The sequence below is a fragment of the Armigeres subalbatus genome, chromosome 2 (genome assembly GCF_024139115.2).
Source record: "Armigeres subalbatus isolate Guangzhou_Male chromosome 2, GZ_Asu_2, whole genome shotgun sequence".
Taxonomy (NCBI): Eukaryota; Metazoa; Arthropoda; class Insecta; order Diptera; family Culicidae; genus Armigeres; species Armigeres subalbatus.
Genome location: NC_085140.1, coordinates 204,515,853 through 204,532,484, shown reverse-complemented (window position 1 = coordinate 204,532,484; position 16,632 = coordinate 204,515,853). Strand labels below are relative to the sequence as shown.

General features: G+C 38.6%; 1 protein-coding gene across 5 annotated transcripts in view; it reads right to left on the bottom strand.

Annotated features, from left to right (window-relative positions):
- Positions 1-16,632, bottom strand: part of LOC134211528 (triple functional domain protein) — a 359,415-nt gene that overhangs the window by 120,887 nt on the left and 221,896 nt on the right. For all 5 annotated transcript variants that reach the window (XM_062688453.1, XM_062688455.1, XM_062688456.1 and 2 more), the window contains exon 8: positions 12,865-13,123. In XM_062688453.1, the coding sequence (XP_062544437.1) occupies positions 12,865-13,123 (259 nt within the window). The remainder of the gene's footprint in view (positions 1-12,864; positions 13,124-16,632) is intronic.

Sequence of the window (16,632 nt, the reverse complement as noted above, 5' to 3'; positions counted from 1 at the left end):
TTTAGGTTATTTTGACATATTTTCATGACTCTGGGTCATGATTCCATGACTCTGAGTCATGTTTTCACGACTCAGCGTCAGTTTTCATGACTCAACTTCATGATTTCATGACTCAGAGTCATGAAAACATGGCTCAATATCATTATATTTTATTCATGAAAATACGGCTAGCATTTTGATAACGCTTCTGGCACATATGAACTTAGCTCAAGAAAAAATTCTAATGCTAATCGCCGTTTGGGTCATTATATCATGAATTGTAGTCATGATATCATGAACCAACCAGTTTTATGAAATCATGACTTTTTAGTCATGAATTCGGTTACGGATTTTTATCATACGATATTACGGATTATAATCATACGATAACTAAAATATTATAAGGGTATAATGTGTTTCGATCCCAAAGTATTGCTACTCCTCATATACTCACATAAACATAAGCATTTCAATTTTATCCAATCAATTTTATTCAAAAAATTCAGAATCGCAGTATGAATATAAATCCGCGATTTTCGCCACAACATTTCAAGGAACCGCGATTTTCGCGACTGGAAGAACAAATCCGCAACAAATCCGCGAAATTCGCTAAAATCGCGAAATCCGCGACTGTTGTAACAGCCCTGCAATTATTGATCATAGAATGTTCGGGTTTTCCAAAAGGTTCTGGAGCTTAGAACATTCTATCTATTAGAAGATCAATAATGTCTTGAATAGATTATCCTCGAACCGATGACCATTCCACTAAGTCCGATAAGCCAATATGATCTCATCCACTTTCAAGATTCTCCAAAACGTCCTGCATTTCAGATAATTAGTTCTGTGAGATCAACCAAGTCTTGAATGTTATATTCTTGCTACGATAATTATTTTAGTCAGTTGAATCGAGATAAAAAAAAATCTTTGAATGTACTTCAGACTTTCGAGATTTTCCATTAAATCTATGAGATCAATCAAGTCATAAATTATATATTCTTACCCCGATAAATATCACAGTAGGTACGACGAGTCAATATGAATTTATTTTATACTGTTTTTATGCTACTTCAGACCTTCAGATTGTCCGGAACGTATTGGAGCAGAGATCATTGGTTCTGTGGGATCACCTAAGTCTCGATTGTTCATCCTTGTTTCTATTAACATTCTAGTAAAGTACTTGAAACCATCGAAGTCCAAAAAACTTTCTGGGATGCAGTTTATTAGATCTAAGATATCAACTTGATTGTTTTTTTTATTTAATTATCTTCGTTAATTCTAGAAATTATGCCAACAACCAACTGTATTGAGATCAAACGGGAAATCCGTGGGTTGGTCCTGTCACGTAAAATGACCCATTTACTATTCTGCACCGTTTCCAGCTTCATTAAACTACCGATGACAGAATTCGGCCGATCCTCTAAATCAAATTAAAATACCCCCTGACGAAGGACAGATATACCTACTAGTCTGAATAATCGTAACAACGACATCCCCGATCATATAAATTAGACCATCATCAGCCATGGTCATTCTCGCCATTTCGCGCAGCACCAATAACAAGAACACGAACGACGACGGTGACGTCGAACGTGGTGACCGCGGCGACGACCACGACGATGACGACGTAGGAAAAACTAGGCATGTCTACCACCACCAGGGAGAACGACCAACCGGTTGCACACGAGCGAGTGTCGCCCTGTTGTCGTCAGGGGAACATTCCTCTACGGTGAATGTTCTACTCTACATTTATGGTTTTTCCTTTCTCTCTCCGTAATGGAGGTGTAATTTACTTTCCTCGAGCGTGAACTCGAACGACACGGCGTATTTCACGCGAATCGGTAAATGAAAAAAATTTACGCCAAAAGTTGTAAGCTGTAAAACGGTCGGTGAATACGACTTACTGAATCGAAAATCGGCGATTGCTTCGAATTCCGTACCCAAAACTCGCGTACAAATAATTCTTAAATTTACTATGATGAAACGATAAAGCAATAACGGATTAAGTTTCAAAAATCATCAATGTGCACTGCTGTGTTGCATCATTGAACATCAAACTATCCCCCATTCCAACAAGTCCGTTTTCCGACAGTTGAGCTGCTTATACCTGTTTCTGAAACGTGGATGTCATATGGCCCAGTTGTGCGGGTACGTACTATGGAATTCTCGCGAGTAATGAAACTGCATCCACACGACATTGGCTGCACTCAATGCGTCGCATTTTGTGGCCTACGCTTATGCGGTTATAATTTGTGGATTTTTCGTTTTAATAGTTTGCCATAAATATGAAATGGCTTAAGAAGTAATTGTTGGTCACAATTTGGGGTATTATAAGGTTTAATTTTATTACTGTTTAAATCGTAAATGTCATCGTATTATGGATTTGAATCAATTTAAAAATTAACCTTTCAAACTGGATTTTTTGTATAAAGCATGCCAAATTGTAGAAAAGTATTGTCTTTGTGTACATTCATCCAACATGATCATGTCCGTGCAATCGATCTTAATAATACATCATCAATAAATTTATGATTACAAGTCGACACAAATCGGTTCGATAACGTTTAGTAATCACTACACCCATATTCTACTCACATTTGGCAAAAGACTCAATCGATATGACTTTAACTTTGTTGCTGTTTGATTGATTCTATCTGAAAACTACTACATTCGTGATTAATTGCCGCACTGTAGACGGTGTGTGCAAATGGTGTTGGCTTATTCAAATAAATATATCGGCTAATTAAAATCAGGCATGTGAGTACAATCTGCTCGTGATTTGCGTTATTCCAATGGGAGACGGTTTGCTAGCTTGAACCAATTTCTGATGCTAATTAAGTCGGTAATTCAGTAAAGATGGTTTGTCCGAACAAAGCTTGAGAGCAAATCGACATCTTTTTTTTGTGTTGTGAATTTGCTGGTTGAAATACAAAATCAAAAAAAAATATGCTGCTATGTAACCAAATTGAAAACAATGTGTTAATGAGAGTAAAATGAAAACTAATTTTGTTGACGATTTTTTACAGCGATAACAAAATTAGAAATTGTTTTTATGTATTGTCATAATTTAGAATTTCCTTACAGCATATTTAGATCTATATATAGCAACATGACATGAACATTAGAGTGATTCAAATTTTGACTTTTTTGCCCCTCGATGCCTAAACTATTGCATTTGCCATTTTAATAATCCTCCTAAATTTTTAACAAATTTGGATGTAATTTGATTGTGCAAACGTCATTTAAAGTTGTATGGAAATTACTGTGAAAATCGACCCATATGTGAAATACCGTTCCGTGAGGTGGCCCATGAACTATTCATAAATAATCAGCACATTGACTAGGGGGGAAGACGGCTTTGGCAGGTTTGGTTCTATTATTGTCAGGGGGGTTTTTGTCGACCAAATTTTATGAAATTTGGCCACAATATTCTTTGATATGCAAAGAATGTTTAGGCCAAATTTGAGCATAGTCAGTCATAAAAAACCCCTGCCAATAATAGAACAAAACCTGCCAAAGCCGTCATTCCCCCTACATAGAATAGTTCCTAAGTTGGAAGGCAGTTGTTGTTGTGAAGCGATTTGTTGTTTGGAAGCAAAGTTATGAAGAAAACAAATATGCTCACACCCAACCGGTGGTTGTTAGATTTTCAAACAATTCTGTATAAGAATGTACCAAAACCTGTATGAGAACTGGGCATATGCGAAATTGTTAGATTTTTATACAAAAAATGTAAGAAAAGCTTACAAAATTGTTACTATATCAAGACAAAATTTTCAAAACGACTTATCTGCTTTTGTAAACATAGATTCAAACGTCGATTTGACGACTCTGATAGCACTTCGAGGCAAACCAACGCCATCATCAAGTAGCCGAAACCTTCACCTGCCTATCGATAGTGTTGGTTTGCGTGGGAGTGCTATCAGATTCGCCAAATCGTCGTTTGAATCTTTGTTTACAAAAGCAGATAAGTCGTTTTGAAAATTTTGTCTTGATATATAATAGTCCTGTTTGTCTGTCCGGTGACTAGCCAACCAGACGCAGCACGCGGGGAAATTCTCACAAAAAATAAAATATTTGACACTTCAATTCTTTTTTACTATCAGCGACCCGTAATGCTGGGTAGACACCTCTACGTGGTGTGTTACGGGGTAAGATCTACCACGGTTACATTGCCTGCTACAGGCAAATCCTGACCCAACGAATACCTTGTTCATTATCCAACTCCGTGGTACTTATGAGGGTGTCGCTAAGTCGGTGGCCTCTCGTTAAGTAAGTACTACATCAACACTTCCTTCCTCTCCCTAGTTACGGTGAAGATGGGCGTGGTCAGGAGTAGTAATCCTTATGCTTTTGTTATTTTTGTTTAAGACTGGAATCAAGGACCACTCCCCTTCTTGATTTCTGATAGCATTCTAGATAAGGATCTCAAAAGTAAAACATGAGTATCACTAGTGTCCAATCTACGAATTACACCGTAACAATGCTAATGCTAATGCTAATGCTTCAATTCTTTTTTTACTATCAGATGCAGAAAACAATATCAGTGACAACCTTAGACAACCAGACACAGCATTTGATGAAAAAAATCACAGACCACAGACGTTGAAAATTTTGATTTTTTTAAATGCATGAATTAATGAACCGTTCATATTGAAAAAAAAAAAAAACTTGCCACGGGCGCTATTGCGTCCGCAAATAAACTAGTATTTATATAAGAATCTAGCAATTCCGCTTATGCCCAGTTCTTATACAGGTTTTGGTAGATTCTTGTACAGAATTGTTGGAAAATCTAACAACCGCCGGTTGGGTGCATTATTGATACTGATGTTATTCTTTCACGTGTTAAATTGAATTTCCCACGATTCAGTATTCCCAAAATAACTTTTCTTGCAAGCATAAAATCGTTTCGCAACAAAAACGACCTGTTTAGCTTGTAAAATTCTATGTTTCCGATGTACTCATATGTTTTTAGAGCTTGATGGGAAGCGTTGGGGAACGGTTTTGCATAAAAGTTACTGTTTTCATAGTAATTTTCATACAAACTTCAAACTGCTCGTGCTCACTCAAATTACATCCAAAATTTAGGAGGATTGCAAATGCAATCTTTTAAGCATCGGGGTGTAAAAAAGTCAAAATTTGAATCACTCTAATGAACATAAGTATGTAATCTTCTTTTACTTCTGTATTGCGGCTTCGCCGCCATGAGTCTATAATTTTCTACATATTTCGTCTACGCCATCTACTTAAGCTGCGGCCGATCCAGTCCCACTTCCGTTCCCGAATTTCAGTTGCTATCAACTTCTAGTGACAATGACAATGGAGCTTGTTGTTTGAGATTCAGTTGTGAAAAAAAAATGGAAATTTCTGGTACAGTAAGTTTTTGGCCCAAGGTTCCCTATCCACCGAGAAGGATATCTCTGCGAAATTTTAGATATATATCATATCCTATCCTACTTGTACATGCGATCCACCTAGCTGAATCGCATATTGCTTGCGACCCTCCCACATTGGCTTTTAGAATTTGGATAAAAATGAGTTCGCGTTAGATTGAACAAACTATTATGAATTGCTTTATATCCCATCATTATATTACTTTGAATGGATTGGAAATGATTTGGAATTCGAACGTATTTAGATAGGATTTGGATTAGATTTTGGTTGGATTTGGATTTAATTGAAATGGATTTGAATAGAATATGGATTGGATGTGGAATGGATTTGAAACGGATTTGGATTAGATTTTGGTAGGATTTGGACTGGATTTGGATTGGATTTGATTTAGATTTGGATTAGAATTGCATTTGATTGGATTTGGATTCGGAACGGATTTAGATAGGACTTGGATCGGATTTGGATTAGATTAGGAATGGATGTGGAACGGATTTGGATTGAATGTGGAATGGATTTGAATTGGATTTGAATTAGATTTAGATTGGATTAGGATTGGATGTTGATTGGAATTGGATTGAATTGTTTGGATTTCATTGTATTTGACAAAATCTCAAAATTTATTGTTCCTTATTCACTACATAGATCCAAATCTAATGACTTTGATAGATTTGTGGGACAAAATAGGGACAAAAGTATGAATCAAGATTGGTCTTTCGCGACCCATCATTGATTAGCCCACGACCTCCCTGGGAGTCGCGGCCCACAGTTTGGGAACACTTGTTCCAAGGACACTTGTTAGCAAGTTCAACATCGATATGTTGAAGGTCAGTTTGCTGGTATTACTATATATGAAGCTGATAGTTGGATTTAATGGACGGTATAAGATAGGGGAACTGTTCTGTTTTCCATCTCACTGCACATATATTCATCTTATCGCAAAACAAATAAATACAGCACCAATCTCGTCGCTTCTTTTTGCTAACACTCGTGCTCACTGCTGAAAAAATCACAAAAATAAGAAACAAACAAAATTCCTTTTCATTGCTTTGTTTTTAGTGGGATGAAAATAGGAGCTATGGGATGAGGTGCCGAACCGTTCCCCTATTTAGATTATTGCTACAATATAAAATGTTTCTTGTGAGATCAATATCTTAACACTAGGTACCAATTTAGTTTAATATTTAAATGATTGACTTGCATTTAGTTGTTCTGCGATTGAAAACCACGATGATCAGACAAGTTTATTTTGGAGCTCAGTTTTCAAAGGAAATGATCGGTTTCTCAAAAGCAATATGTTCATCTTCGTCTAGCTTAAATAACTAAAAAAATCAATGCGTTACGCACCCACGGAGAGCTGCTGTCATAACAATTCGCTCCGGCCATTTAAGGCCCGCCACACAGAACTGATTATCATTTTTCACATTGCAGTAGTGAAATAGGGCGCTCTTTAGCCCTAGTTCAGCAAATATTACGTCAATTGCGCTAAACTTATGTTGTTTTGTTTTTATCACAACAAAAACAAAATACAGCAATAATAGAACGCAGTTGTCTATTACGATATTTTTTGAAGATCAGTCATATTGTTGCGGTATTGCCTGTATTTCTTTTGAAGAGTGATACCACAACAATAGGACCTTAGCACTACCGCAATAATAGGTTTAAAAGACTCACTTTTTTAAGGAAAATTGTTGATTTTTCATCATTTTGAATAGGATTTTGACAAACAAAATACGTTCTAGTGCTTGATTCAAAGAGTTTTAGCGGAACCACAATTGTTTTTGATGAGAATTACATTGCCGTTATACGCATAACTGTCCTATGTCCTATGTCTCATAACATAGGAAGAATTTTCCAATCTGTTACCAATATTATTTGCATAAATAATACATACGAATTATAGCAAAAATGTCTCCCCAGACAACCACACATCGCATTAGAATGCACGATTAAAATCGTTTACCGATCCAAGTTTCATCAAAATCGCATTGCGGTGCGAAGCTTATCAGTTTATTTATAAATTTTCCCGCAAAGTAGGCTATTTTACGAGTTTATTTCAGTTTCATTTGTTGACATCGTATATGACTGCAAACAAGCTCAAATGAAATCGGATTATCAGTCAAACAGAGTTTGTTATCACAAATTACAATGTATAACGAACAAACTCGCTATAAAATCGTGCACATCGCATACACTACCGTGCAACGTCGGATAAAAATTACACAAATATCGCCTCCACTTTTATACGTAAAAAGCCTTTTCGCGACTAATATGCGATGAAATTTGAGCGCATATGCATCGCATAACAGAAAAACAATTCTATTATGCATGCATTCTGGTTGTCTGGGTCATACGCCAAATTCCAAAAGAATTATAACAATTGTAAGAGAAATATATGGGCTGCAAAATGATGGGTTGACATCAAGGAAGGAGCGCCCAACAGAGCTCTGGTCCCCACAAGTTCCTATCTCACGCTTCCACGGGTCTTCCGATGACAAAAGACCGCCAGCTAAGGGTTGTGTACTTAGCTGGTAGTGCAGCCTGGCCACTGTTGTCCTTCTGATATCAGCTAGAGTGAGAAGGTACGTCTCAAGCGTCTGTTCACCAGGAGGTGCGGCTCAAACAGCGTCTGCCTGGTACCCAGCGGCTGATTACCGAAATGCTGTATCGCGTCAGCTATACCTAAGGTGACAGCCCCATCATCGCGATGTAAGTAACGCGACCCCGGTAAGCTGGCTTACTGAAGCTTCTCAAATACCACGAAAAATGGAGGTATAAGAAAAAGAGAAGTTATTTTTGGCAACCGACCCGGCAACGAAATAAGGACTATGATTGGAAACTCGGTACCTGGAATGTCAGGGCCCTAAATGAACCTGGACGAGTGAGCCTTCTGGCTCGTGAAATGCAGAAGATTGGAGTGAACGTGGCCGCTATTCAAGAGGTCGGATGGCCCAGATCCGGAGAACGTGAATTCCGAGCCGTGGACCCCACGACCAACACTGCATTCAAGTATAACATCTATCACAGCGGCGGTGAAAAAGCAGAGCATGGAATTGGTTTCGTATAAAGTCTATGGAGAGTGCCTAAAGCATGACGTGTAAATTGTAATCGGAGACGCTAACGCTCAGGTCGGTAGAGAGAACTTTTTCCGTCCTATAATCGGTAGGGAGTGCCTTCACTCCGCTACCAATGACAACGGCCTACGGCTAGTAAATTTCGCTGCTGCCAGAGGGATGGCCATCAGTAGCACCTACTTTGCACGAAAGAACATCCGAAAGCACACCTGGAGACACCCAAAATGGTGAAACTTGCAACCATTTGAATTTCTCGGATGTTATCGATGTGCGGACATTCAGAGGTCCGAACATTGACTCTGATTACTACCTCGTTGTCAGTCAAATTCGATCACGGTTGTCAACTGTATCGAACGAAAGATTATAGCGAACAATGCGTTTCCATATCCAGCGATTGTCGGCGGAAGGAGCATCATCTGAGTACCGCCAGAAGCTCGACGAACGGATAAGTGCAATCAACGTTAGCGACAACATCAACGATCTATGGGAGTCGATCCATGGAGCGGTGAGCGCAACAGCACGAGAAGTGGTAGGCACTGCACAGAGGCGACCCAGGATGGGTTGGTTCGATGTGGAGTGTCAGAGAGTGACAGACGAGAAGAACGTTTCCAGAAGCCGGATGTTGGTGTCGGGTACCCGATCGAATAGATATCTGTACAAGGAAGCAAGAGCAGCCGAAAAACGAACCCACCGCAGGAAGAAAAAGGCGCAGGAAAAAAAGGAGCAGAACGACATGCGGAGGTTTTATGAGTCTGTCAATGGCGTGCGGAGAAAGACAGTGCCATCTCCCGTCATGTGCAACGACCAACAAGGGAATTTGCTGACAGATGAAACCGAAGTGGCTGCCAGGTGGAAGCAACACTTCGAGACTTTGTTGAATAGTGGAAGTGATGGTGCATCGGTGAACAGAATAAATATTAGTGACGATGGACAAGCTGTGGAGTCACCTACACTAGATGAGGTTAAAAAAGCTGTTAAAGAGCTGAAAAACAAAACAAAAACTCCCGGTCTAACTTCTTAAACATGGCAGTGAGCAGCTTTATGAAGTTATGCACCATATTATGTCGAAAATATGGGAAGACGAGGAAATGCCTGCTAGCTGGTTGGACGGCCTCGTTTGCCTTCTCTTTAGGAAAGGGCACGGACTGGAGTGCGCCAATTATCGAGGAATAACCCTCCTTAATTCAGCGTACAAAATTACGTCCCGTATTCTGTTCAACAGATTGAGACCGCTTGAAGAGTTGTTCGGCGAATACCAAGCAGGTTTTCGTGAGGGCCGATCAACGACGGATCAAATGTTTACCCTGAGACAAATCCTTGATAAATTCCGGGAGTATAACTTGCAGACACATCATCTGTTTATTGATTTCAAGGCGGCGTACGATTCAGTAAAACGGAATGAACTATGGCAAATTATGCTTGAACATGGTTTTCCGGCGAAACTGATACGGCTGATTCGTATAACGTTGCACGGATCGAAATCAAGTGTAAGGGTTGCGGATGAAATATCGACGTCATTTGTTACCTTAGATGGATTAAAGCAGGGCGATGCACTCTCAAATCTACTGTTCAATATAGCGCTCGAGGGAGTGATTAGGAAAGCTGGTGTGCAAAGAAGCGGTACCATTATCACAAAATCGCATATGCTCCTGGGACGATATCGATATTATCGGAATTGATCGCCGTGCCGTGGAAGAGACTTTTGAGCATTTTCAGAGGGAGACAGCGAGGATTGGACTCACGATCAATACCAGCAAAACGAAGTACATGGTCGCTGGCAAGCAACGTGTGTTCATTAGTGGTGGTGGTAGCAAAATGGTGCTGGATGGTGAAAAATTTGAAGTGGTAGAAGAATTTGTGTACCTATCTTGGAACATTAGTGACGTGCGATAATGATGTTACCCGCGAGGTGAAAAGACGTATTGCAGCTGCAAATAGGGCTTCGTAACCAGCTTAAGTCCCGTATATTTGCAAACGAAAACAAAACTCGCGCTGTATACTACTCTGATTCTTCCGGTGGCTTTATACAGCCATGAAACATACAATACTCGGCGGTAAACAGGAGAACGGTATCTGGCGGCGTCGCATGAAACACGAATTGTACCAGGTGTATAAAGGGCTGGATATTATTAAGCTTATACAACACGGCAGACTACGGTGGGCTAATCACGTTGTTCGTATGCCGGAAGAACATCAAGCGAAGATAATATTTAGTAGAGAACTCGGAAGAGGCCACAGGCTTCGTGGAAGGCCGCGATGGCTTTTTGCAGTTGAGGAGGATCTGTGGGCGCTCATTGTTCAGGGCAACTGGAAGCGATTGGCCCAGGATCGAGTCCATTGGAGAAGGATACTCCATTCAGCGTTCATCGAAGAGCTGTAGCCCATCAAGTATCAAGTAAGTAAGAGAAATATAATGAGTTTCTACTTTCCTGTAATTTTAACCTTTGATCAAATTTGTATTTCAGTGTATTACTTATTATTCACTTTATTGTTCTGATATTTTCAACCATAACATTTGTGTCTAATAATTGACCAATGTTGAGTTATCATATTTCGGTTTAACCTTTCAAGGCCAAATCCTCTTTTTGACTTTTGTTAACAAAAAGTTTGAAATATTTGATTTTGGGCAATAATATAAATTGCCTAAAATATTTTTTGCAATTCTTGATCATAATACCTGGTTTACAGTTGACATTTGAGTGATGAAACGGCCTACTTTTCCATACCAATGAAATGGGTGCTTTAATGAACATTATGCAACTCAAATGCGTTGCATAAAATCCATTATAGCACTCATTTGGCTGCTTTAATGAAAAACCATCATTAGAACAGTAGTTACATGACCACATTTTGCTCAATTAGCTTGGGTGAGTGTTCAAATAGTGTATTCTCCGTGTCACATAATAAATTAAATAATTTGATGGGCATGACATCAAATTCTTCAAAGGTAGGTTCTTCTATCGCTTCATGGTCTATCGAGCATACAAATGTGGCACGATAACATGGAATATGTTTGTTTCCTACAGCACCATGATGTATTGGCAAGATTGATCATGTACATTGTATCATTTTGGTACGGATTTATCATATTAAAGCCCATTTTTCGTCATTGCAAAAAATAGCGTGTGCAACTCGTTGCAAAACTCGATTTTTTCAGCACTCGTTTTATTTATCCAACGAGGCTTGCTGAGTACAACTCGTGCTGAAAAAATCATCTTTTTGCAACTAGTTGCACAAACTACTATTAAAGCAGATTTTTTTTTGTAATTTGTAATTTTGTAATTTTTTGTAAATTCATTTTTTTTTTGTAACAATGAAGTACCGACTGTTTACTACGATGAAATTCATTTCCAGCTCACAACATTCCTAATAATAACCAAATATACATTGAGACAATGCGCTTTTTTACACGGCATCATGACAAAAGCCTATTGCAGAAAAAACGCAATGTCGAACGTTTCAATGAGCATAAGTACCCTTTTTTTGGCGATTGTCACAGATAACACGATAGTAGCAAATAGACCAACGCAAAATGAACTCCCCTAAAAAAATATGACGTTTGAGCGGGTCGTAAATGAACGCGAAATGAACTTTTGATCGAGTGAATACCCCTCTCAAGTGTTAAAATCCATTAAGTGATTAATTTTTAGATATTAATCCTCATACATCTCATAATATGACCACTTGAATAGTTTGGACGGCCCAGGACATCCCAAAGAATGTCACTGAATCTGATGAAAAAACTTGACAGGTTTTGTCCGCAACTGCAAAGCGCTTGCCAAATCATATTTTAGCGCACTTATCAGCAAACACAAATTAAAATCTTTCAGGAGTTTCCACTCAAGGCATGAATACGTTGGATTTTTTGACGCTGTTTTCAAATTTCATGCAACAACGACGATAGGAAACACCAAGTTTATGAGTTTATGTGAACTTCTTATATGCTCATAGATTTTTTTAATTATTTTATGGAAATTTCGTATTTGATCATTGCTTCTACATTAAGGCAATTTGATAATTCAGCTGTCATTCTGCAATATTTAGAGGTTCTCAAGTTATGTGATATATAAAAGTTTCCTGTCAATCTAAACTTATTGCAATTCCGAATCCAGCTTCCGTTATTCGAGAGAAATTCCAGAGTGATTTCAAGCAACCAAAGGAGTTTGTCCCGAAAGTTATTTTGCAGAAATCCTAATATTGCAAAAGAAACCTCTGAGTTGCAATTCTATTAAAAAGCTTAAAGATTAACAATAATATTAATAGCAGGTTATCCCCGAATCCTCGAATTTTGACGAGTTTCATGAGCGATTATGTCCTCCAATAATAGCCTCTATTGAATCACACCCTCCATAAAGTAAATAAGAATGCTTTGCCATCATCATGAAAACCCTCGAGAACACGCCCACGCAGTACATTCACTTACCTCCTAGCGCGTCCGCATCGCGCTGCTTGTTGTTGATTTTACTGTGGGACGACGGCAACGGTTTGAGCACCGTGACCGGCACCAGACCCTCCTGGCTGTCGGTCGAATTGATCGGTAACCGGACTAGGCAAAAGTCGGGCGCCCCGGAGCAGTTCATGTCCAAAATCTCCACCTGGGCGCCCTTGGTCACCGTCAGTTCCGACGTGCCCTGGGTGGCATTGTAGTCCGCTATCACCCACGTCACCTCCGCTAGTCCACCCTGGAAAGAGACGAGTAGTTTCAAATGGTAAGTCACTGGCGATATTTGATACAGTAACCTTAAATACAGTAACCTTAAAAATACAGAAGATATTTTTCAAAAGTGATAACATGTAGAACCTTCGAAGTTGCAGTCATTTGATACAATTGATTAGGAAAGCAAACATAATCATGGAAAAGTTTCTTCACCATGACAAGGCTCCTTTCCTACCTACATACTTCACATTGCACTATTAATAGGTTTTTGCTCTTTTTCTATAATTATGCATTCATATTTATGTAAATATGGTATCGATTAATCCCACTTAGAGAAACGACCCAATGAGAACGAATCACGATGGCAAGCCACCTCTATCAACGCTGCTAATGTGGTTCGGTGTGTATTTTATCCAGGGAGAGCCAATTTGAATAATCGTATTTGAGTTAAAGAGCGATATGGGAGGATATAGGCCGACGGAATCGATAGCGCTAACTTTATTGCCACTAATATGGAATAAGGATATACATGTTTATCCGTGTCGTGCTGCCTTTTTTTTTGTTCCATCGGGCCGATCCTAGAAAGCAAAGTTATATAGGAAGAAGACATGTAGGAAGAAGATGATAATGGATGACGAAATTGTTCCACCCGTACTGAAAATATCCACACACCTAAGAGCCGGGAGATCAGAGCCATAACAAGCTCCAATATTCACTCGTGCGTAAAGTAATACCATACCCTGCTATTACAGCAATGTACGGAAAGGGAGACATGTTTTGATTGAAATATGTTTCTATACCCAACCAGCGGATAGCAGATTTTAATACAGTTCTTCATAAGAACCGTACAGAAACTGTATACAATTTTGGCATATACAACTTCGGAAGATTTTAAAACATCCATTGTATTGAAATTTTACAGTTTTATATTATTTCGCTGTATGGATCGTAAGAAGAATGGATGCATAGAAAGCATGGAGTGGAAACTTTCATTTAACGGCAACGACTCTTAGCGCGAAACAACGGATGCGAATAGTGACATGGAATATTGTAATCCTAGCCCAGCCGGATAAATTGACACAACTTGCCAATGAGGCACGCTATATGCGGCTTGAGAGATCCTAGGATTGATTGAAGTTCGTTGGCAAAACCATACCACCAATATACAAATGCTCAAAGAATCGCCGGAGAATATCCAACAAATTATGTTACGCACAGTGCATCAATTGAATAGTCTTCTTGAGATTAAAAAGCTTTTACATGTTTAGTTTTTTTTTATTAAAACCAATAACTTCCACATCTAATACAGGATAAGGAGAAGAAAATTAATTTGACACTCATTGCTACAAGAGATTGGAAATCTTCTGTATCTCCGTGAACGACACTGGAAAGGAAATGTGGTTTAGTTGGGAATGTAATATAAGTAATACGAAGGAAGCCGTCTACGGAAGAAGCGAAACAGTTTACTGAACGACGTTACTAAAAGAGGTTATAATTTACAGATAAAGATTGTCGCTTCTGTTCACTTTGTTCACCTGTCCGAAATATGTTGGGTAAAGAACTGCCAAATCGTATGGGATTTTGCAATGACATTTTGCTCCCAACCTATCGCCAGCAAAAAATGTTTCGCAGACAACCTTTGTCTGATGGTTATAACCTGTTTAACGCTATTTCAAAGGCACCAGAACGAAAACCGAGTTTTAATCAAACGCGCACTCAATGTGCCCGATCTATCGAGTACACTGATCCCACACACTAATATGAATTACATATTTCCATTTGACCAACATACAAAAAGGAGTGAATAATTATGCAGCTTCACCATCTCGAGAACTTTAAAAAAGTCAGTGGAGGCTGTATACTCACTGTAAATTGGTTAAAGAACTGCTCATGAAATAAAGAAGGAGAAATCTCGCTTAACTTTTCAAAAAGACCTAAGTAACATTTTTTCATGAATTAATTTGAGTACTGCAATCAAATGCTTTCATATTGGTCTGTTGATTGCAATATCCTAATTAATTTATGAAAAATGTTACTTAGGTCCTTTTAGTTAAGCGAGAAATCTCTGAGAAATATATATGCTAGATTTTGCTTGTTTCTAAACTTGTTGTACATTTTGTCTCCTCCATGTGTACTGAATTAAAGATTTTGATATTTAGTGCCTACATTAAACCTTTTGTCATTCGACCTTACATATGTCCCAAAGCCCAATTTGTGGTAGTTGTTCGAGAAAAACTGAAAGCATATAATGTGCTTCCGATTTGTCAAATTTTGCTCCAGGGTGGATTGTCTAGCTACTGTCAAATTAATTACATTGATTTCATAGGTGGTATAAATAAGAAATCTGCCCTCAACTAATGTCATACAAAATGCAACTCTTTGATAGTCGTCCTATCTTTATATCTACTCGCTGATTACTATACAAACATAGAGTAGTTCAATTGAATCGTGAGTTTTTATCACCATTTCAAGCGAAAAACTACCCACTCAACATACAAACAAGCAACATCCTCGCAGCGGCGGCGCTGACTGTTGGTTGATGACGTTAGCAATGATGAACGTCCCTTTCGTAGCAACACTGTTCTCCAGTGAGCAACATTTTCGCCATTCGTCGTCCATCGCATACCAGCACCTAATTCCCCTGATAATCCTTCACAGTTTAGATAAATTACACTCCGATACGGAGTGAAAATTTATCGTAATTGTAAATGTAATTCATTTTCCTTCTGGAAAGGTCAAATTAGCCACGATAGACATCCAGACCATTAATCTCCCGCATAACAAATGCCGCCCACGGAAACACACCCAAAAGTTTCGAATATCCCGATCAGTATACGTACGCACCATTTGCATCGGTCAGTGATACTTTTTTCGCCACACGGACGACGCGAGCAACAAACTCTCTCGAGTGAGATCTAGTTTCTCATTTGCTCAGCCACCCCAAATCACTCCAGAACGGATGAGGAAAATCTTGAATATCCTCATACTGGATGATTCTCACCGAGATGTTGTTGTTTTTTGTTAATAAATACGAGAAAAGGAGGATGCTGCTGTATCAAGCAACCATGTTGAACCTACTTCCTCACACGAAACGGATATGTAGGTATATTAACGAAAGAATATATGCTTACAATAAATTTATGAAAAAAAAAACTTTGGAATTCATTAACCGTCATCGTCTTTTCTGTTGATGTTGTTGTTCTCGTAATCACAATGCAAGAAAATTTAATCATATTTTTTAGAGATTTAGCTTTTAAAATAAAATAACTTGGGTTAGTTTTTGGACAAATGTTGTAATTATACTATTTCAAGTACTAGCGGTAATAAGGCCGTAACTAACAAAGAGGATTCTCTTCACCGACTTCCCCTCATCAAAATAAAAGTTACAAGATGAGGGTTTGTTTGCACTTTATCACTTCAGGACGAAGAGTTATATTGTATAAGTATAAGTGAAAAAGCATTGAAGTATTTTTTTCGGATGTTCTATGCCATCTGTTCTGGAGTACATATCTCCGAATGAATCAGGAAATATGT